Source organism: Urocitellus parryii, chromosome 4, assembly GCF_045843805.1.
Source record: "Urocitellus parryii isolate mUroPar1 chromosome 4, mUroPar1.hap1, whole genome shotgun sequence".
NCBI lineage: Eukaryota > Metazoa > Chordata > Mammalia > Rodentia > Sciuridae > Urocitellus > Urocitellus parryii.
Genome location: NC_135534.1, coordinates 159,806,937 through 159,829,599, shown reverse-complemented (window position 1 = coordinate 159,829,599; position 22,663 = coordinate 159,806,937). Strand labels below are relative to the sequence as shown.

Genomic DNA, 22,663 nt, shown 5'->3' with positions numbered 1-22,663 from the left:
ATAGCAAAAGCGATCTAGAAAAAGAACAGAAATAGAGGCTCATACTTTCTGATTTCAAAATTCACTGCAAAGAGACAGTGATCAAAATGGGACATGTCTTGGATCATCTGTGTTGCTACAACAGAACACTTAATACTGGGCAATATATAACAAAATAGGATTTATTTATTATTTATAGGGTTTATTTATTCATGATTTCTAGCGGCTGAAAAGTCCAAATAACAGGACACTGGAATTCTGGTGAGAGGACCCTGACTTATCACAACATGACAGACATGTGGAAGGAGAAATAGCAGAAGGGGCACGTGAGCAAGATAGAAAACAAGAACCCAGGTAGCAGGCAGGCTTGCTTTTTTCTAACAACCTACTCCTTCGGGAACTAATCTCCTGAGGTAGAACTACAATTCAAATATCAGCGGGTGTCACCTCATGATATGATCACTTTTTTTCTTTCTTTCTTTAATCTTTTGTTTTGGTACCAGGGATTGAACCCAAGGATGCTTAACCACTGAGCCACATCTCCAGCCCTTTTTCTTTTTCATTTTGAGACACTAAGTCCTTAGGTCCCTTGCTGAGTTACTAAGGCTGGCCTTGAATTTGCAATCCTCCTGCTTCAGTCTCCCAAACCACTGGAATTATAGATGTCTGCCACTGTGCCTGGCCCTCAAGCATTTGTAATAAGATACCAATACCATTCAAGGAAAAGGACAATATTTTCAACAAATAGTGCTGGGTAAATTGGATATATCCATAAAACAAACACACACACACACAGAGGATTTAGACTGTCTTCTAATATATAAAAATTAAATCCAAATGGATCAAAAACCCAAATGCAACACCTAAAATTATAAAACATTTAGGGGAAAAAACATAGCAAAAGCTTTATAACATTAGACTTGACAATGATTTATTGGATATGATACCAAAGGCACAAGCCAAGAAAGAAAAAAACTGGATTTCATGAAAATTTTTTAAATTTTGTGCATCAGAACCCATTACAAACACTAAAACAGTAACCCAAGGAAATGGAGATAACATTTGGAAATATTATCTGATAGGGATTAATATTAAGAATATACAGATGTTTCCTAAACTTCAATAGAAAACCAACAACCCAATTTAAAAATGGGTCAAGGACTTGAACAGCCATTTTTCCAAAGAAAACTTTAAAATGGCTAATAAGCATATGAAAAACTGCTCAACATCATCGGGATACTGCTAGTCAAACCTCAGTGACATACCATCTTATACTCCATTTGAATGATTACTGCCAAAAATAGAGAAAAAGTGTCCGTAAGGATACAGAGTAACTACAGTCCTTACACACTGTTAGGACAGGAGATGGTAGGACCACCATGCCAAACAGTGCCATGCTCCTCAAAACATTAAAATAAAGTTGCCATGATAAAGCAATTCTGTTTCTTGGTATATATCTAAAAGAATGGAAAGCAAGGTCTCAAGAGATACTTGTGCATGTGTTCACAGCCGCATTGTTCACAACAGCTAAGATGGGGAAGGAATCCAAGTGTTCATCTAAAAGATGAGCAGATATAGAAAACGCAGCATGTACAAATATCTGATGGAATATTATTCAGCCTTTGAAAGGATGAGAAAAGGAAGGGAAGTCTGACATATGCTATGATATGAATAAACCATAAGGATATTGTGCCAAGTGAAATGAGCTGGTCACAAAAGGACAAGTACTGTATGATTTCACTTGAATATTTAGAGTAGTCAAAATTGGTGACAGAAAATGGAATGGCAGGTGCTAGGGTCTGGGACAAAGGAGGAAACAGGGAGATATTATTTAATGACAATAGTATTTCACTTTTACAGATGAAAAGAGCTCGGATATGGCTGGTGATATGATTGTATGGCATTATGAATGTATTTCTTATCACTGAATTGTTCACTTAAAATGGTTAAGACAATAAATTTTATGTATTTTACCACAATAAAAAAAATTTAAAAATTAATTCTCAATTATTGTAAATTTGTAAAGTGTAATAGAGAGTATAATATTAGAGTGAGAGTATAAATCCCCAAATCATGCTACATTAAATTGTGGGCTTAGTACTTGCAGTAAAATGTATGTAGCAAGGAGCTCGGCATCTTTCATGCTGGCAATGTGATGATTGTGTATAACAGCCTAATTTTCCTCAATGAAACCTCAGAACATCTGTAAGTCTGAAATGTGGCCTTCTGATGCTCCAGGCACTGTGAGCAATGTAATTCTCTATCTTGCACACTAACAATTACTAAAGAACCCACAAAACTTAGGTGGTAATTCAGTTGTGTTTGAAATTAAGTATTTTAAGGGATTGAGGAAAGGGAAGAGGAAGATCTGCTGTTGTCTTTCACAAACAGGTAACTCCAGCACTGGATCATTATGCTTGCAACCCAAATAATGGCATTTACGTAACGCCTCTCTTTGAGGTGATAGAGTTCTTTTATGCCCCTGAGGGGGAAGCAGCAGGGAGGTATTTTTAAGACACTGTGCTGTGGTAGTCAGCAGCTGTAAAAACTCATGACATTGGACAGCAAATATCTCCCATCTCAGGACAGGGTATTACAAGGTGCCAGTGCAGATCTCACAGCAATCCCTGGGAGAGCAGACAACAGCACCCCAGGAGCACAAAAAAGTTTGTGTAATTTGAAAAATACACAAGCATCAGTATACTAACATGATGAGCCTTTGATTCTTCAAGTTTTTAGACTAAGGACATATGACATTGTCATGGGAAAGGCTGCACAGAGGACTTTTCCCTAGACATCTTGCCTGAGAAATGGCTGAGGACACATCTGAGATGCTCTCAGGTAGAGCTGAAGGTCTCTGGGAAGGGTAGGAGAGTAACATTTCTTGAGCTTCTACAAAGTGACAGGCACTATGAGAAGTGTTGTTTACTATCATGGTTCAAAACAAGAAGATAACTTTCGTTTCAACATGGAATGGATTACCCAACCACTCCTTAACATGTTCAGGAGACTTCCTCCTGAGCTGAAGAGACAATGATAAGCACTCCCAATCTATCTCCTACTTCACTGTATGGTATCCAGTGAGCCAAAATTAACAGGAGCAGATATGCCTCACATGGAAAACAACTCTGTTTCCCATGCTCTGCTTGGGAAACAAATGCACTATAGCCACACTGTATTGGTTCAGCTTCAAACAACAGTTTATCTCAGTTTCTATAAATTGGAAGTCCTCTGCTTAAGCTCTCACAGTAGGACAAATAAGGTGTCAGCCAGGCTGTCATCTGAAAACCTGAGTGGGTTAGAAGCTGCTTCTGGGCTCCTTCAACTTGTTGCCTGAATATGCTTCCTTGTGTCTGTGTGACAGGTCCCTAGCTTCTTACTTGCTGCCAGGTAGTGGCCATCTTGTGGTTCAAGGGACCACCTCAGTTGGTTCTCTCTCCTTAGGCAGTCATAATATGGTGGTTGCTTCTTCTAGGTCAGTAAAGGAGAATCTCTCTCACTCTAGTGGGCTAAAACAGACTCACAATGGAAGATAATCATGGAAGAAACATCCCATCTCCTCTGTCATATAATGTTAGCTAATCAAGGGAGTGATGAATGGTTGGTCCCTTGACTTCTGCCATACTTAGGGTTAAAAGCAAATCACAGGCTCCACCCACTCAAAGGATATGGGTTACATGGATGTGAGGTATTAGGGGTCAACCTAAGAGTGTATCTGCCACGTACCAAGACTGAAGGTATCTTCATATTTTGCAACATAAAAGACAGTGAAGGGCTGGGGATGTGGCTCAAGCGGTAATGCACTTGCCTGGCATGCACGGGGCACTGGGTTTGATCCTCAGCATCACATAAAAATAAAGATGTTGTGTCCACTGAAAAATAAATATTAAAAAATTCTCTCTTCTCCTCTCTCTCACTCTCTCTTAAAAAAAAGACAGTGAAAACAAAATGAAATTTAAAGACAACTATATCTAAGAATTCTGGTTTTTCTATTGAATGATTTTGGGAAAATTAATCTATTTTGCAGCTTTAGTTTTTTTCATTTCAAACAAGAACAACTATTATCTAGGTCTACAAAAACAAATGTTTTGTCACTAGCTTTGGTCCAATAATCTCACCCATGATAGTGTGCACATATGCATTTTCACAAAGCAATTACTTGTGAAACATTATCAATTGTGACATGAAGGAGATATTATAAAGACAAACTAAAAGCTGATTCTGGCCTGCACAAGCCTGCAGACCAAGATTCTACCAGAAAGGTTTGCAGCTCCTACAGGGTGGAGTTTAAATAGACTTAATGTGATCTGAATCAGTTATTCATCAAATTATCTAATTGCTAAGCACTAAGGACTGTGCTAGGCACAGTATATAAAATAAGGAAAACAGACATAGTCCTTTGATGAGTTATGACATAAAGAGAGGTTCATTCACAAAATATTTACGGAGGGCATTGTGTATATATGAGGGATATATCTTTTTAACAAATAAGACAGACAAGTTCCTACCTTTGTGGAGATTATATTCTGGATGGGAAATGGGGGTGATGGACAGACAATAAACAAAAAGATAAGCTGGAATATAAATTCAATTGGGATAGAAAATAACAAAAGGGATAAATAATGAAAGAAGTAGGAACAAGCTATTTTAAATAGGATGGCCAGGAAAGGACCACGCCAGGAGAAGGCATCTGACTGCAGGTTGAGTGATGAGAAGCAGAAGCTATCTTGAGAGCTAACCCTAGCCCTAACCCTGTGCAAGAGTATACCTGAGACAGGTACAAGATTGGGTGTCAATTCTCAGTCTACTCTTCCTTCGGTAGAAAACACTTGAGAGTTGTAAGCAGGAGTGACAAGATATGATTTACATCGTGAATGTATGGAAATGGCTAGGAGAGTAAAGGAATATGGTAGTATATTGAACAAATAAAATGACATACAAAGTAAACACTCCAAGTACAGTTATGAAAAAAAATCAGGATCCTTTCAGTGTATCAACAACAATCCTACACTCAGGATTCTACACCACTTGCATTTTGGTGACAGAGACAAGCAGTATTTTAACAATGAAACACACAGTAAATGTACTAAAGATAAGTGCTACAAAGAAAAATAAAACAAGAAAAGGGCTTAGGGAGTGAAAGGATTGATATTTTAAAAGAGCTGTACAAGAAAGCCATGCAAGGTAACATTTGAGCAGAGACATGAGTCTAGAGTCTGAGAAGACATGGAGAGGGAGGACTCAGGCCAAAGGACTGAGGAGGCCCACATGAGTGAGAATGCGCCTGCATTTGAGAAACCTGGCAAGGCTGGCGAAGAGGGAGCATGATGAAGACTGTTTGAAATGCAGAAAACAAGGTGGGACCACCAAGGCCCTGTCACCAACAGTAAGTGCTTTCAGTTTTACTCTATGTGAAATCACTTGAGAGATGTGTGGAAGGGGCTTATGTGATAGAAATGTGTGGTGAGGAGGCAAAGCTGCAGGGGCTGTGCAGAAGGAGGGTGCAGCAGATGCCTCTCAGTGGAGAGGATAATTTGAACTGAGGAAGGATGAGTAAGATGACAGAGGTCAAAAAGGAGCATGTGGGGCACTCCAGGAAGCGGGAACTGCTACCACAAATTCCTGGTCCAGGAAAGAGCTTGAGGCAATGAAGAAACCATAAGGCCAGTGAAGCTGCAGCAGAGTGAACAGGAGGGAGAAGGAGCCTGGAGAGGAAGAAGGTGCAGGGCTCCTCAGCTGTGGCGCAGTGCTGGGCACATGCTGAGCATTCCTGAGGCCTGGGCTCAATCCCAGCACCAGTGCAATAATGATGACAATAGCAACCCTATTTTAAATAATGTCTGGTTTTAGTATTCTTTAGAGACATAGGGAATGAGTATCATTAATCCACCATCAGTTCCAGCCGACTTAAAATTATGAATTACTTAAAGTCTCAAGTATATTAGGAACCTACTAACTTTCCATATTTTTCCCAAAGATGTAGTAAAAATAGGAAACCATGCCAGCCTTTTCAATACATACAGTATATGGATTATACTGCCTACTGCTTTACTTACATTTTCCTCTTTAATATGTTATCCTTGTGAAACCCTATTCCTTTGAAGTTTAACATTTTCCTCACAATTGCTTTTGTAACCAGTCCTTTATTCATTTGGAAATTTTTCAGTGTCAGGATTTGGAAAGGTAAAACGTACTGGCTACCAGACAGTACATTCCTCATTCTTCAAATGAGGGGTGAATGCTGCAGATTTATCAGACACCTATGTGGCAGACATACCGAGGGCAAACCACGTGTCAAGTACAATCCCAAGAGCTCTTAAAGACACTGGATGAAAATGCTCAGGCCTGTCCTCCAGGAAATACAGAAAATACAGTGCTGTGGGAACAAAGATTCGGTAAACAAAGGCCAGGTGATCTGTGCATTAACTTTCAGTTCCGCCACCACCAAAATATCTTATAATCATTATATTTATTCATGTTTGGAAGACGATGATTAAAAGGGCAGCCTGTGGGAAAGAAGTGTAATTTTGATGTAATATCTTTCCAGGGACTAATGAGATGTTTTAGATCTAATGCAGCTAACTTTTTTCCCCCAAAGGCAACATTCCACAAATGAGATTTGAGATTATTATTTAAAAATACTGAATAGAAATCTAATGACCCAAATTTAATACCTGAATCTTGGATACACTGGAAAAAGACCTCTAAGGCATTTAAAGGACTAGAATTTATGTAGAGAAAATCTCTACTACACATAATATTTTTATGTTCAAACTACATTTTTTCTCAGCAGCCTAGAAATCTGTATTGGTTTATGACATTAGGGTCAGAATAATTTCTCAGTGTTAAGTGAAAAAGTCTCTACCTTAACAAAGTATGCTACAGCAGGAAAGGATTCACACTCCAATCTGTGATTCTGTTTGAGGGAGAATCTCCACAACATTACCATGAAATGAATTTTCGGATGTTTAAAGTACAATAACTTAATGGTCTTCAGCTTGATCCTAAACACTTCATTTTTCTATTGAAAATAAAATATACTAATGCATAAACTAAGGTGGCAAACATTAAACATTTATTAACTACGAACACATTAAACATTTATGAAACTATGTAGTGCATAATTCAAATTTTAAACTGGTTGAATATAGAATTCTCTGACATTACGCTATCTGTTACAGAAACCACTGTCCACAAAGAGCTTTGGAGCACTTAAAATGTGGCTAGTCCAAACTGAGATGTGCAGGAAATATAAAATACACACTGAATTTCAAAGACTTAGTATGACAGGAAAAAAAAAAGAATGTAAAATGCCTTTATAATTGTCTATATCAGTATTTTACATGTTTGGTTAAATAAAATGTCATTAATTTCACCTTTCATTTTACTCTCTTGATGTAGCTCTTAGAAAATTTGTAATTACATACGTGGTCTGCATTATATAAACTGACAATGCCTATTTAGTGCCTTTTTCTTCCCCACAAGGCATCAGAACACTTAAATATAAAAACTGATTTATATTTTGTGCTATGATATTTTCTCTTAGAGCAAGAATTTGTACTAGTACTTTTCATGTTCAAATTACTTCTTATCTACAAAGGGGGCTCTTGCACACTGGTGAAGATAAAGTTAACTGGTACAACCATTATGTGAACCAGTATAGAGGTTCCTCAAAGTCTCAAAAAATTAAAAACAGAAGTACCCTATCACCCAGCAATCCCATTACTAGCAATATACTCAAAGGAAATGAAATCAGTCCCTGTCAGAGAGACACTGGCACTCCCACGCTCACTGCAGCACTACTCACAAGAGCCAGGAGATGGGAACAACTAAATAAGTATCTATCAAGGGATGGATGAATAAAAAAAATGTGGTACAGATACACAATGGAACTACTCAGTCATAAAATGAATAAAGTCCTGACATTTGCAACAACATGAATGGAACTGGAGATCATTATGTTTAAGTGAATTAATTCAGGCACAGAAACACAAATACCACATGGTCTCACTCATATGTACAATCTGCAAAAGCTGACCTCACAAAAGTTGAGAATAGAATGGTGGTTACCAGAAGAAGGGTACAGTCAGGTGGGGTATGGATGGGGAGCGGTGGATCAATGGGTGCAAAGCTACAATGAGACAGGAGTAAGAAGTTCTGGAGTGCTACTGCACAGTGGGATGGCTACACATAACAAGTAGTATTGTATAGTTCATAAAACTAGAGGATTTTGAATATTGTTGCCATAAAGAAATGGCCAATGTTTGAAGAGGTAAGTATGAAATACTATGCAATGTATACATATATAGAAACATTACATGGTGCCCCTGAACATGGATAAATTTTATTTCTATGCATCAGTCAAAAATAAATTTTAGAAATATTTTCTATAAATACCTTATCCAGTCAGCTTAGAAATTGGCACTGGTTATGCTACTCCTGTCTGAATGTCACAGTCCCAGCTGGAAGACCTTACAGATCCCTTTCACACCCTTGAAAGCTCTGCTTCACAGGGCAGAACTGCTGGCCTATTGAGTGCCTGTGTCCCACTTTTCCTCGCCTCATCAATCAGCTGGAATTTCCACAAGGAATTAGCTGTGAAGCCCCGTGTTCCACCCTCCTCAGAGTGTGTGTCAACTAAACTGTTACACTGTCAAGTACCAGAGAGATGGACCTGATATGGGTCTTATTTTACCCCAGAAACATCTAGAGTTGGCCCACTAGAAGAATATGCATGTGATAAATGCCTGTTGTATGTGTGGTTCCAATGGTTTGGGAAGAGAAAAGCTTTTACCTCCTCTCCTTTGTAGAGCAGTTGCATTATATTAGCTACTGACTGTTAACTGTGCTTCCTAATTCATTTATTCAAATAGCCATGAGCTTGCTGGCTGCCTGAACTGGACTGGGGGCTTGGGATATAGCAGTGAATCAGACAGGCATGATATTGACCTCACAGAGAGGGAAAAAACAAACATGTTACATAATTTCAATAAGGATGACATGTGCCACTGCTGAAAAGCAGCTGAACTTACAAGAGGAACAGAACAATGACACGGCCAAGGAAGGTTTCTGCATGCCTTGTATACCTGGACCTGAAAGAGCTGTTAGCTTAGCAAGGTGGAGGGGAAAGGGCTGATGAGGAGGAAGGCAGGACCCTTTAAGCCATGGTGAAAATTTGAAACTTAATCCTAAAAGCACGAAAAGCCATTGAGGGTTTTATGAAAGATAGTCATATGATCAGATTTGCCTTTTTAAAATGTCACTGTGGAGGTGGGCAAGTACAAATGTGGGACTTTCACAGAGCATATCCATGAATTCCTAAAAATTAATCAGCACCTCCTTGGTCATTATTTCAACAGAACTTAAGTTTTGAGAACATAAAAGCTATGTAAGCTCCACAACCACAAGATCTGAAACCCAGCAAGCACCTTTGAGAGTACCTCTATTTCAGGGCACTCTCAAAGTACCTTCAAAGCATTAGTTTCTACTGCTTGTACTGGCTACCCATGTCAATTTGTCACTTGGCATCAGCGCCAGTCCTGAACCAAGCCCGGTCTTGCTTATTCAGAACCAGAACCCAGCTATCCAGACTTACTGACCCAGCTCTGGTCCCTAAGAGCAGGGCAGTTAAAATACTTACACAAGGCATGAATCTGGAATATTATTTATGTTCTACTGTACCCAAAGACTGAGTGCCTCCAAGTGTTGGCCAGACTCCTGTGCCAGCTCCAAAAGGACACCTGGGTTCTGAATAATCAGTGTACCTTCCAGGAGTTCTATGCTGTGTCTGCTCCCAAGGCAAGAATTCAAGGAGAATCTAAACCCCAAACATGAATAAATTTTATTTCTATCTCATAAACCATTAAACACAGATTTTTCAAATTCTGAAGAATGACTATATGAAATTTCATTTGCTTCTGAATGCTTAGGAGTAACACTTATTTATTTGGGTATATGTGACTTTCCCATAAATAAATGCTTTTCTGAAACCAAACTGAGACTGCTTGGTGATGGCCTTAATTGTTCTTCTGGACAGTAGATAACCATTCAATTCTCAAAGAGACATAAAACCATATATTGGCAATTAATTAGCATGTTCATTTCTAAAAATACATATCTCCCTCAATTACATCCTCCTTTAACCATTTTTAATCAAAATAAAAAATAAGCCTCAATCTCACAATGTTTTCTTTCTGAATTTTCAGTATATCTACTCTGAAAGTAAAGAACCCTTTAAATATAAATGAAATGGAACTCATTCTTCTAAGGGGCAGGAGGGCATTAACAGAAATCACGTGGATTTAAGAGGCTCAGCTTCATCCCTTCTTGGATATGTGACTGCAACAGTTTCTTAATTTCTCTGGCCCTTGATATTTCTGTGCATAGAATGAAGCTGTCCATAGCATTTGCTTTCTCAGGCTGCCATTTCATATTACTGCAAACTGGATGGCTTAGACAACAGACTTTATTCTCTCACAGGTCAAGAAATCTGAAACTAAAGTGTCAGCAAGGTTGGTTTTTTGCAGATGCTCTGTGGGAGAAATCCTTCCTTGCCTCTTCCCACCTGTGGTGGCTCCTGACATTCTGTGGCTTATGCCAAGGTGTCACAACTCCCACCTCTGCTCTCATTCCTCCCATAGTTGTCTTCTGAGTCTCTCTTGTCCTCTCTCTCCTTCTCTTACAAGGGCACCAGTTCTTAGATTTAGGGTCCACTATAAATTCAGAGGGAGTTCATCTAAAGATTCTTAACTAATTATATTTTCAAAGATCCTATTTCCAAATGAGGTCACTTTCTGAAGTTCTGAGTAGACCTGAATGCTGTGTGGGGGGGGGGGGTGTGCAGGAGAACATACTATTCAACTCCCTACACCTATCCATAACACAGTATAATTCTAATTACTCTCAAGAAAAAGACAGGTTCCCAAAGAGGATTTGTTAACACAGTGAATTTTTAGTCCATTCTTTACACTATAAATTGTTCAGTTATATTTCATTTTTATATTAAGAAAATATTCACTTTAAAAGATGAGACAGTTACTGTAACTAGCACTGTGATGAAAATGCATTATTGCTCAATAAACATTATATTTCTCTCCCTGTCCCCTATATTTAGCCCCAAACTGTGAATTACTAGCAAAATTCATGTGTGAATCTCAGGAAATCATAGGGTACTTTAATATCCTATGCAAAAATAAAGAGAAAAGTTTCTTGCCCAAAACAATTATTTCCTGGGGTGAAGCAGGATAAGTAGTTCTCTTTTCAAAATCTGACCAATTACTGTTGTGAAATATTATGGCCTAAGCATACAGCTAAGGTATCTTTGTATTTCTGTGGAATAAAAAGGTTATGAAGAAGGCTTTGGGTAAAAATTAGGGGCTTGTATTTTGTTTTGTTTTGTTTTTTATCTAACTTGCTAATAACCATTTGAAAACTTCTTTGGTCTGCTATCAATTAAATTCCTGGTTCCCATCCTTTCCCATATTTTTTTCTATATTTTCCACCCTCACATTATCTCATCTCTAGCATGTTTTAAGAAGGAAAAAGAAAACAGAATGTTATTCCCACATAGTTTGTTCATCTTCAAAATAGCAGCTGTGCTGCCATAGGTAAACAAAATGTGATTGAAAGCTGCAACACTGGGGCTGGCGGGGGGTGGGGGCAAGAGAGAGTAGCAGCCTTACTAGGAGCACTGGGACTTCATTTGATCTCAAACACTCCACTTTCCTTGTTTCTTGCCCACGTAGGCTCTGTATCCAAACCCACCGGGGCTGAGACAGTCGCCTGCACCATCTTTCCAAGAACCACCAGGGACATGGCAGTCCAACCTAAAACTCCCAAAGAAACTAGTCTCAAAAACAAATGCTTCCAAATATCCGTATATTTGGCCCTGCTTTGAGTTTTACACCCTGTGGTCAGGAACAGATATAGAGAAAGTATAATGAGGAGGCTTATGATATAGGTTGTTCTACTTTGCTACACCTTAAGCCTATTGAAAGAGCCAGTTCTATCTGGTTCTCTTTTCAAAGTATAGCTGCATTATTTCTATTACAATTCTTTCCTCTAAGGTTAGAAGAATCAGAATCAAAGACAACCCTCTGATGCCAGAAGAACAAAAACCCTTTGTATTTCACCAAAGTATTCACCTTCCAACTTTTTTCACATCTTCTGGGATTATATCTTATCTTAAAAATATACACATTTTATTCCTTACCATCTCTTGCAAATTAAAGGTCAAGTGATAAGAGCATGAGACATGACATTATATGTCAATCAAGCTGTCCATGCACACCATTTGTTAAATACACCATGGCTGGATAAAATATCACAGATCCTCTGGTTACTGCAAAGTGAGCTTTAAAAAATCACCCTCCTGGGCTGGGGATGTGGCTCAAGCGGTAGAGTGCTTGCCTGGCATGCACACGGCCCTGGGTTCCATCCTCAGCACCACATACAAACAAAGATGTTGTGTCTGCCAAAAACTAAAAAATAAATATTAAAAAATTCTCTCTCTCTCTCTTAAAAAAAATTAAAAAGTCACCCTCCCCCAGTTGAAGCACTATATGTGATGTCACTGAACCTCCAGAAAAGCAGACTGATGAAGAAGCCCACCAAACTGAAAATGTCTATCAAAGAGAAGCTAAAGATTAATTGGGAGGCATGCTAAATACAGGTAAGACAATCCCTTACCTGGATTAGGTTGAAGGTATTCAATTGTTTTAGTCATTATTTCCATCACAGCCCTGCTGGTGACATCCACTTTCTGAAATGAGAAAATACACATCCTGAATAACAGAAATCATTAGTGTTTTTGTTAAGTCTATAGAAAACCACTATTGGGACAACAGAGTAATATCAAGTCCAGCAGTAGAAGGTGAGGGACTGTGGGGAAATGCTAAAAGGAATAATGACTGTCTATCAAGATCTGAAAAACATATGTATTCAAGGAGGAAGCTAGTAATTGCCTAAAATTTGTTTCAAAATATGCTTCATTATCTTCTGGCAAAAATAAGATTGAGACAATGAATCATATTTTTTTCCAGAGGCATTTAATGGATGTCTATGAAGAGCCACGTATGGTGGCAGATTTCACTGCTCAAAAGAAAAAATAATGTGCCAGGTGTGATGGGGCCTGCCTGTAATCCTAGGGGCTTGGGAGGCCAGGCAGGAGGATCACAAGTTCAAAGTCAGCCTCAGCAATTTAGTGAGGCCCTAAGCAACTTAACAAGACCCTGTTTTAAAATAAAAAATAAAAATCAAAAAGCCTGGGATATGGCTCTATGGTTAAGTGTCCCTGGTTTCAACTGCTGCTACCAACTAAATAAATAAAAAAATGACAGAAAAAGAGAAAAGAATGCAGTATCAACTCTGCTTACTCAAGTGTGAGAAGGAAAGATTTTATTTAACTTCTGAGAACATCCTAAGGATACAAAAATCTTCAGTTAACATATTTGACCAATCCTTGAACATAAGGTAAACTCTAAATAAAAACTGTGATGTTAGAGTCTATCTCAAAAAAATTCTGCGTGGTCAGCACTGGCTGTTCACTAAGCCCTCCCTGTCAGGCCCGTCTTCCCATGGGAAGAGATGATGGAAACTACTCAATGCAACCAGATCCCCTCCACCTTGCTCCACCAAATCCTTTCTTGTCAACACGTATGGTACACTCGTTCACACTACAGGGAAAATGACTGATGGAAATAAATGCATCCATGTGTTCCAGGTACATGCATGTACTATATAGCATACGTATCAGGCATAGGAGGCAATTTTAATAGTGAAATTTGGATATTAAGTGCATGAAAATTTTTTCATCTGTTTATTGGAGATCAAGGGCTCCTCCCTCAAATCTAAAAAGCTTCCATAGTTTATTGTATACACATATAAAATCAGCCTTGCATGGCATAAACCTCCTTGTATTCCATAATCTACCTATTAAAAGATTTCATCTTGCAGTTCAGTTTTCAGTGCTTAATAATCTCCCATTCCATGACAGTCACATAACTCTGTGTGTGCACTGTTACAGGGATAAACAGAGGAAAAAAATTTCTTTTGTCAAGGAATCATGGTATAAAACTATCTTTAAAAGCATACTATTTCAGATTTACCGGCTTGCAAATGAGTCTTGTACCAAGTTCTTTTGATTGACTCAACTTCTTTAAAATTTATTCTCATTAGTTATACATGGCAATAGAATGTACTTTGAAATATTATACATACATGGAATATAATTTCTCTTTCTTCTGGTTGTACTTGTAGAAGTACATAGGTCATGTAATCACATACGCACATAGGAAAGTAATGTCTGACTCATTCTACTATCTTTCCTATTCCCATTCCCCCTCTCTTCTCTTAATTCCCCTTTGTCTAATCCAAAGTACTTCAATTATTCCCTAACTCCCACCCCTTTTGTGAGTTATTATCCACATATCAGAGAGAATATTCAGCCTCTGTTTTGGGGGGATTGGCTTATTTCACTTAGCATGATAATCTCTACTTTCTTTTTTTTTGTTAATTTATTTTGAAATAACAATAATATAGACAGTGAATGTAAGCATAAGTAACACTTTTTTTTTAAAAAAATCTATATTTTCAGAAAAGATATTGCGAATAAAAAAGTGGCAGTTTTACAAATCTTTTAAATGTCTTCCTTAATGGGAGTCAGCTGGAATCTTCTAGCAGCTTCCACATTCAGTCTGTTGCAATGTATTGGTTTGTGCTGAAATATATCAAGGAAATCCAGCATCATACAGATATATAGTAGAAAAAAGGGAAAATAACTTATTAGGCTTTACAGATAATTGTGAATATTCATTGACAAGAAGGACTTAAGGTCCATCTCAGTTGCACTCTACTAGTCTACTGTGTATTTTTATTTTTTATTTGTTTATTTATTTATTTATTTTTTATTAGTTGCACATGACAGTACAATGATCTTGACATATCATACATTTGAATCAAATGGGGTATAATTTCTCATTTTTCAGAGTGTACAGGTTGCAGAATCACATTGGTTATACAGACACGTATATACACCCAGAAAAACTAGTGTCTATTTTATTCTGCTGCCCTTCTTAAGCCCCCTACCCCACCCCTCTCCACCCCTCCCCTCCCATCACTTCTCTCTACCCAATCTAATGTGACACATTTCTTTTTTTTCCCCTCACATCATCATACATGTATTTTGTATAAAGATGAGGGTCTCCTTCCATCTTCCATGCAATTCCCCTTCTCCCTCCCATTCCCTCCCACCCAATCAACAAATGGGCCAAGGACCTGAACAATCTGCAGTAAAATTTAAGGTCTGGTGTTGTGATGCCTCTTGCTTTACTTTTCTTGCTATGGATTTCTTTGGCTATTCTGAGTGATTGACTCAAATTTTTAAGATGTTTTGGGATGGAACATATAGTTCGGAGATTAGTTCTAAAAAGAACAGTAGCCCTTGGAGTTATGCACTGCATGCCTTCTGCTACCACACATGGAGGTCCTGGTAGTATTAGTAAAACGTCAGTATCTATGTCCTCAAGTCATGGAATGGTTTAGGGTCAGGACAATGAATCCAAAGGGTATATGAAGAACAAACATGCAGAAGCTTCAGAGAACATGAGTGGTAGGAAGACAAATGCAGATCACCTGCTAACTATATGACAGGCATTAAGGAAGAAGATGTTGGATATATCCAGAAATCCTCTGGCTATGATAGGAAGGAAAACAGTTCCCAAAATCAAGGTTTCTAAGAAGGAGTGCCAGAAGACTGGAACTGTCAGATGGCCCTGATGTCTTCTGCTGCTAGGAGACCAATTATTTCTAGCTTTCTTCCTTCTCTGTCCTTAATAATAATAATAACCATTACTATCACAAGATGTTTTCTATTTGTCAAAAACCAGTCTAAGGGATTTAAATATTATTACATGGATGAGGAAATAGAGCCTAGGACACCTGCTCCAGAGACTGTGTTCCTAAACACTACCCTATATCTTCCTTAGAGGACAGGCAACAGGGGCATGCTCCAGCCTGAGGAGAGATACCAAGTCAGAGTTGAGAAGGAGTTTGTACCCTCCCCCACATGGACAAAGAACCTGACAGCAGTCAACCAAAAAGGTCAGGAGGAAAGCAGCTGTCATCCCATCTTCTGTTTCATTTTGAATATCCTCAAATTCTATAAAGCTCCAATCACAAAAATTATCCCACCCTGAGCCCTACAGAAGGAGGACTCTCCCATGCTGAGCTGCTGAGCCACAAATTCTCAGTTCCAAAGGTGCCTCTGCAGAAGCTGGTGCCAACAGCAAAAACCTCACATTGTCCACAGGAGATTCAGCAAGGAAGGCTGTAAAAAGTAGTTGTCATTCAAGTGGGGGAACCCCTAGCCCTACCAAGCTTTGTAAATATGGAGCTTAACTACTAAGGCTCTCTACAGAGAGGCCATTCACTTGGTTAAAGCCAGTGGTCCCAGAGGCACAGGGATCTTGGAGATACCAATATTAGAGTACCATTTGGGGTACCTAGAGTGGATTCAACCTTAAAAAGACTTGGGAATAGAAAGTATTCCAGTGTCACTGATGACTTGACCAAAGTCTCCCAGGACCATTACAGGTCCTGTTGTCCACTGAGGCTGACTCCTTCAACCTCTCTGGTTACCTAATCCAGGCATCATACAGAACCAGCTCTATCCAAACACTGTTGATCAGAGCATAAAATGGGCTTCTTTGTAAGTCCATCTTTGGGGGAAAAAAGACTTGATCCAATAGAATTATTTGTGTATTTTCTTTTCACGACATACACCAACAGGAAACAGCTTTTAGCAAATCCATTCATGAGCCCTTGATCTTTATGTACTCTGACAGATAATCACTCGATTAAGTTAATAACCATAAGAAGAAGAGACCAGAAGCACAATTAGTCCAAAGCCTTGATTTTTCAAAAGTGAGAGTCTTAAGGCCTAGAAAAGGGAAGGAGCTCCCTAGGGTCACACAGCTAGTGTTATTATGGGAAGCAAACTCAAGGTCATGGATTAGGTTTCTAAGAAAGAGAACTAGAGTTGAATTGTCTCATGACCATTTGCTATTCCAGAGTCATCTGTCAGGAGGAGGCTGACTAAGTTCTCATCTCTCTCCATCTCTGTCCTCAATAATAACGTTCAGGATTTTTGCTAGGTTATACTGTATTGGACAAGCCATGGATCACAATCCTAAACGTGGCTTGCAAGGTACTGGCTAGGAAAGCTATACCTTAACAGGCAAGAACATATTCTCTTATTATCAGAACTGATAAAATGAACATGAAGAAGATGTACCCTTACATCATTTATTATAAGCAAGAGTTTATTTTCACTTAAGAAAAACACAGTGTAACTTTGAAATTATGACATATAGTTCTTTATTTCTTCAATTCCCCAATTTTCCAATTACTTAAAAATAAGCTTTGATCATCCTAAATTACAGCAACTTCCATTTTTGTGAGCTCCTAAGCTAACTATTCTTGCCCGGGACTAGTAAGGAGGATGGTAGGGTAAGGCTCTTTAAAGGAGGTGAAAACATAAATATATGTAAATATAGGCATGCTTTTAGGAAATAAAAACCTTTGAGTGAAATAAGGTTTTTTCCTAAAGGTAAAATCATGGGCATACATTCTGGGTATTTTCCTTCAATTTTCTCAATGCCAAGATTTTAGCAACTACGAATATTTTAGAGTTAGGAGGTCCTTTCTCTACGATCCAGTCTTATAATTTACAACTTCAGAGAGGGACAAAAATAGCTGTCAACTTTCTTTACTTACTATAATAGTTTTGTCTTCGTGCTAAGTCAGAGTTTGGCAAACTGTAGTCAATGAATCAGATGAGGCTGGTCACTACTTATTCTTACATTTTTTAAGTGGAAAAAGAAATTAAAATAAGACTACTATATTGCTCATAATTCTATAAATTCACATTTAATGTCCTCAGACAAAGCTTTATGAGAATATAATCACACTCATTCATTTAAACACTCTTGATGATTGCTTTTGTGCTTCAAAGCACTGATGAGGAATTGCAAAAGAGACCTCAGAGGCCCTCGGCCCCAAAAAGCCCAAACAACTTGCTCATCCCTGATCTACAGTGCCAGTTTCACTAAGTATGCCATACTGAATCCATGAATGAAGTTGATCGTTTCACCAGCTGTCTCAGTCTGCAGAGACAAGATACCAGATACCTGAAGGCACTGACTTGACCAGAGTGGGGTTACTGGTCCAGGGCCGCCTGAATGTTACCTTTCTTTCCTAGAGAAAACATAAGCCAATGCTTCCTGGACTTAGAGGGTGCACACATGAACAATGTGGCATTCTTTATGGAGCAACAAAAGTACTGGAAGACATGATTTCCTACTGTCTTAAGCCAAGTCATACCAGATGCTGCCACAGGGAAGCAAATCAGAGTTTAAGAGAATGTTAGACATCTTAAATGGAGCACAGGTAGTTTGTGGGTTTGGCAATCGATAATAAATAGGTAAATTAAACACCCACTTGGATATGGGGTAATGAATGGTGGTTACATGAAAGAAGTTAAAATGTCACATGGAACATTAAAATATTTTCAAATTCTTAAGTTTTCTATCATCAAAGTTAAGAAAATGCAACTATTAGGAATGTATACATACTTACTTGAGAACCATGGAATGAGAATAATTGAATAAGCAAGTCACAGAGACATGAATAAAACAGCACCTGGGAAAGGTTGGCAGGAAGATCCAGGCTGATCCAACAGTGAGGCTTTTAATCATTTCCTACAACCCAAGCATTAGTTGTGCCTGTCCCCAAACTGCCTTGCTTAAAGGAAGATATCCTATGTATTCAGAAAGTTTGGTAGTGTTTTCAAAATATAATATCAGCAAAGGTGTGGTTACTAGAAGGATGGTGAAAAAAAAAAAGAAAAGTATTAGGTGGAGATTATTCTACCATTGACCATTATCATTCTTACCATTATTTTGCTAATCTACTTGAGCACTGCCTTTAATACAAATAGTCTGGAAATATACTATAAACACATAGTCAAAAGGAAGCTTGTCTTCATGAAATTTTAGGCCAGGCAGAAAGATGCCATTGAAGATCCTCATCTGTGGGACTCCCGTCCCTCTCACAGCTTTATACCAGCAGTTGAGTATCTCAGTCCCATGAGCCACATCTTTGTCACCACACTCCATGAAGGATACACAATTGGCATGGTGGGCACCCATTTGCCCACTCAGAGATGTGTGCTACTCTAAACATGTTGTCTGAACTTTTATTCCTTTGCTCCCATTTGAGAGACATCTCTGGAATCTAAGTAAGAGTGACACCATTAAAAAGAGATCTTGTTAGTAACGCATTACTTGCTATGAAACTCAAGAGATGACTAGCGTTCTTCACAAGACAGCTGGGAACTATGGGTTTAGCCTGTTTCAATGTGGGCAGTGATAGGGAATTCAGTAATTTCTGGGGTCTTTTTGTTTTAACACCTCTGATAGCTAAAAGTCCTTTCTATATTGAGCCAGAATCTGTCTACCCATGGTTTCTACCCATTAATCCCAGTTTTCCCACTTGGGGTTCAACCCCTCTCCAACTCAAAGACACTGTCCTATCAGCCTTTCCCCTCATCCCACTCTACCAGCAATCATCACCTTCTCAATCTCACTTGCAAGGACAGTCTTCTTATTCTTTCTCAACATCCTGCTTTTATTAAAACTTGAGGCTGCCCCTTAAGAAGAATTCTGTTTACTAAAGGGCCTAGAAACATGTTTATAACCCTAGAACTTCTTCTAGTTAAAACATAGAGAATTTCCATTACAAAAATAACAATAAATCCCTTGTCTAGGAATTCTGCATTATCCATACTTTCAGAGACAAGGGAAAAATTCAGGTAGTCTCTCCTCTAGGAAGCTTCCACTGATCTATCCAATCGAGTTAGGCATCTATCCTAGATCTACAGAGATTTTCCCCATGGCACTAAGAACTATGTCCTATTTGCTACAAATTTATGTGTCTTTTTTTTCCCCCTCAAAATTGGCATCCTCTTTCAAGCAGTGACTGAGCCTCATTTATCTCTGTACTTGGTACCCAGTATAATGCCTGACACATTATCATTTACAGATTTTCCAAGTGAATTAATGAACATAACAACACAACAAAAAAACACAGAATCATTACAGTAACTAATAAAATCAGAGAAGAAATCAGAGAGCCCTCAAATTCTAGAAGTTTCATTTTTAAAAAATCTATAGCTTTTCAAGGAACAAACCCACCCAGTGTCTGCACCATAGTAATGAATTTTGCCTGTGTTTAATGAAGCTTGTAAGCAACAGATAACATTTAAGCCTAAAACAGAAACAATTTCATTCAAGGTACTTAAGAGGAGGAGACAGATCATTATGGAAAGGATTCCTGCAGAGCAACATAGCCACAGGCTCCCCCAAATCAGCTCAGGGAGGGTTAGGCTGGAAGGCTGGGAGACATGAGGGGATCTGACTGCATCTTAGCAGGAAAGCGTGGGGCAGCAATTAAAGAAACAACCTCCAGGAATATCTACCTCTCTCCCCCAGTAGCAGCCCTGCCTAATGCAGACCTCTAATTTATTTCGTTTTGTTGTCTAATTGCACATCTGAGAATACAGCTGAACAAAGGGCTCTCTACCTCAACTGTTTGATGATCAGAAAACCAATTGTGGGTAGACAATTCTTCTGAAGGCTTGGGAACATTGAGCTAAAATATTATAATAGACAAATTAACCGGAAAGAAAAGATTTGAGATTCTAAATCCAAAGCAAGTGCTTTTCAATTAGTGCAAATCTTATAGCTTAAGTAAATCAATTATGAGTAGAGTCCAAAATTTGCAAGAGTCACAGATGAGACAAAGGATGTATGAAATAAGATGAAATAAAATAATTTCGACACTGAACTGAAATCTAAATCTCTGAATTTACTTAGGTAAAACCCTAAATGCAAAATCATTAGTAGGTCCTTTAAATAATTAGAAGTTTATTTTGTTGCAGGAACTCTGGATTTTAAAAATAAAACCTTCAGAAACTTTATATAATCGATCATGTGAGATTAGGCCCCAACTTCCTTAATAAGAGAAATGAATTCTACATTTCATCTTCATCCTCTAGGGACATCTGTACTTGCCTAAATAAAATACTTGTAAGATTCCCTTTTATTTTAATTAGCTTGTAAGACTGACATAGGTTTCATAGCAAAATAAGTCTCCAAAGGTCTAATGAATTGCTTGGTGATAAACTCTATTCTTCAGATTTGCTTTTCTTTTTAGACTCACTGAAGAAACAAAAATTTTGTCTTCACATAGACAGTGAGCTACGTAACTTATTTGCTTTAGTCCTGCAAGATGCTGAAATCAAGACCAACTTCCAACACTTGGTACTTAGTTTCAAACTTCTAAATCCCTGCCTAATCTGCCATAATGGCACAGCCCTGGCCATGTGGTACTCAGGAAGAGAATCAAAGGATAAAAGGAGGACTAAGCAAGACTGGGCACAGAGCGAGGCTGGGCCTAACACAGCCCTGTGGCTGTTCCTAGAAGGGGTAAGAACTCCACTATTAGGAGTGGAGGAGTCAAGACATTCTGGGAATGTGTGTCAGTGTTTAGAGACTTAGATGCTGTAGAAGGATGGGCAGAATACTATTCCCAGAACTATAAATATCAGTGGTTGACAGCTTTGGCTGAAGATAGGTGGTATTAATAAGATGAAAAAAAGGGACCAACACAGGCATTTTAGTCCCTGCTGATTAACAACTTAGTATTTATATATTAGGAACTCAAATGTTTTCTCGTGTTATCTACTCGCATCTTTTTCCCTTTCCAAGAAACACACTAGACTCTGCTAACTCTTATTTAGCCTCCACCCTTTGATGTAAACAGCTTGAAGATCTTCCCTGCCCATCCTGTGTGGGTGGGTTTCTCCTGTGCCAGGCATCTGCAGCATTAGGTTTTGTTAGCCTTCCATACTGGTCACCTGTGTCCAAGGTATAGAAGACATTCTCCACTAGACTATGAATTTCACACACTCAGGAATCCTGTGTGTATCCTACATTCCTGGATCACTGGAGGCATAAAGCAAGTATTTGTTGAGTTCATCAATGAACTTATCAGGAGAAAAAATGAAAAAGACTTTACAAACAGCTGAAGTCTCAGTACCTTAAGTAGGTTTTTTTTTTTTGTTTTTTTTTTTTTTTTTGCTTGTTTGTTTTATCAGTGCTGGGAACATCGAAAAGGCTATCTACACTAAGCCCCAGGCTAACATCATCCTAAATGAAGAAAAATTGAAGGAATTCCCTCTAAAAACTGGAACAAGACAGGGATGCTCTCTTTCACCACTCCTATTTAACATAGTTCTTGAACCACTGGCCAGAGCAATTAGACAGACAAAAGAAATTAAAGGGATATGTATAGGAAAAGAAGAACTTAAATTAGTACTATTTGCTGATGATACGATTCTATACCTGGAAGACCTTAAAAGCTCCACCAGAAAATTTCTAGAACTAATGAATGAATTCAGCAAAGTAGCAGGATATAAAAACAATACCCATAAATCAAAGGCATTTCTGTATATCAGTGACAAATCCTCAGAAAGGGAAATGAGGAAAACTACCCCATTTACAATAGCCTCAAAAATAAATAAATAAATAAACAAATAAATAAAATACTTGGGAAATCAATTTAACCA

At 38.3% G+C, this 22,663-nt stretch overlaps 1 protein-coding gene across 1 annotated transcript in view; it reads right to left on the bottom strand.

The window, feature by feature from the left end:
• Sh3gl2 (SH3 domain containing GRB2 like 2, endophilin A1) overlaps window positions 1–22,663 on the bottom strand; it is a 215,753-nt gene that overhangs the window by 28,633 nt on the left and 164,457 nt on the right. The window contains exon 3 of the mRNA XM_026397572.2: window positions 12,667–12,739. Within this exon, the coding sequence (XP_026253357.1) occupies window positions 12,667–12,739 (73 nt within the window). The remainder of the gene's footprint in view (window positions 1–12,666; window positions 12,740–22,663) is intronic.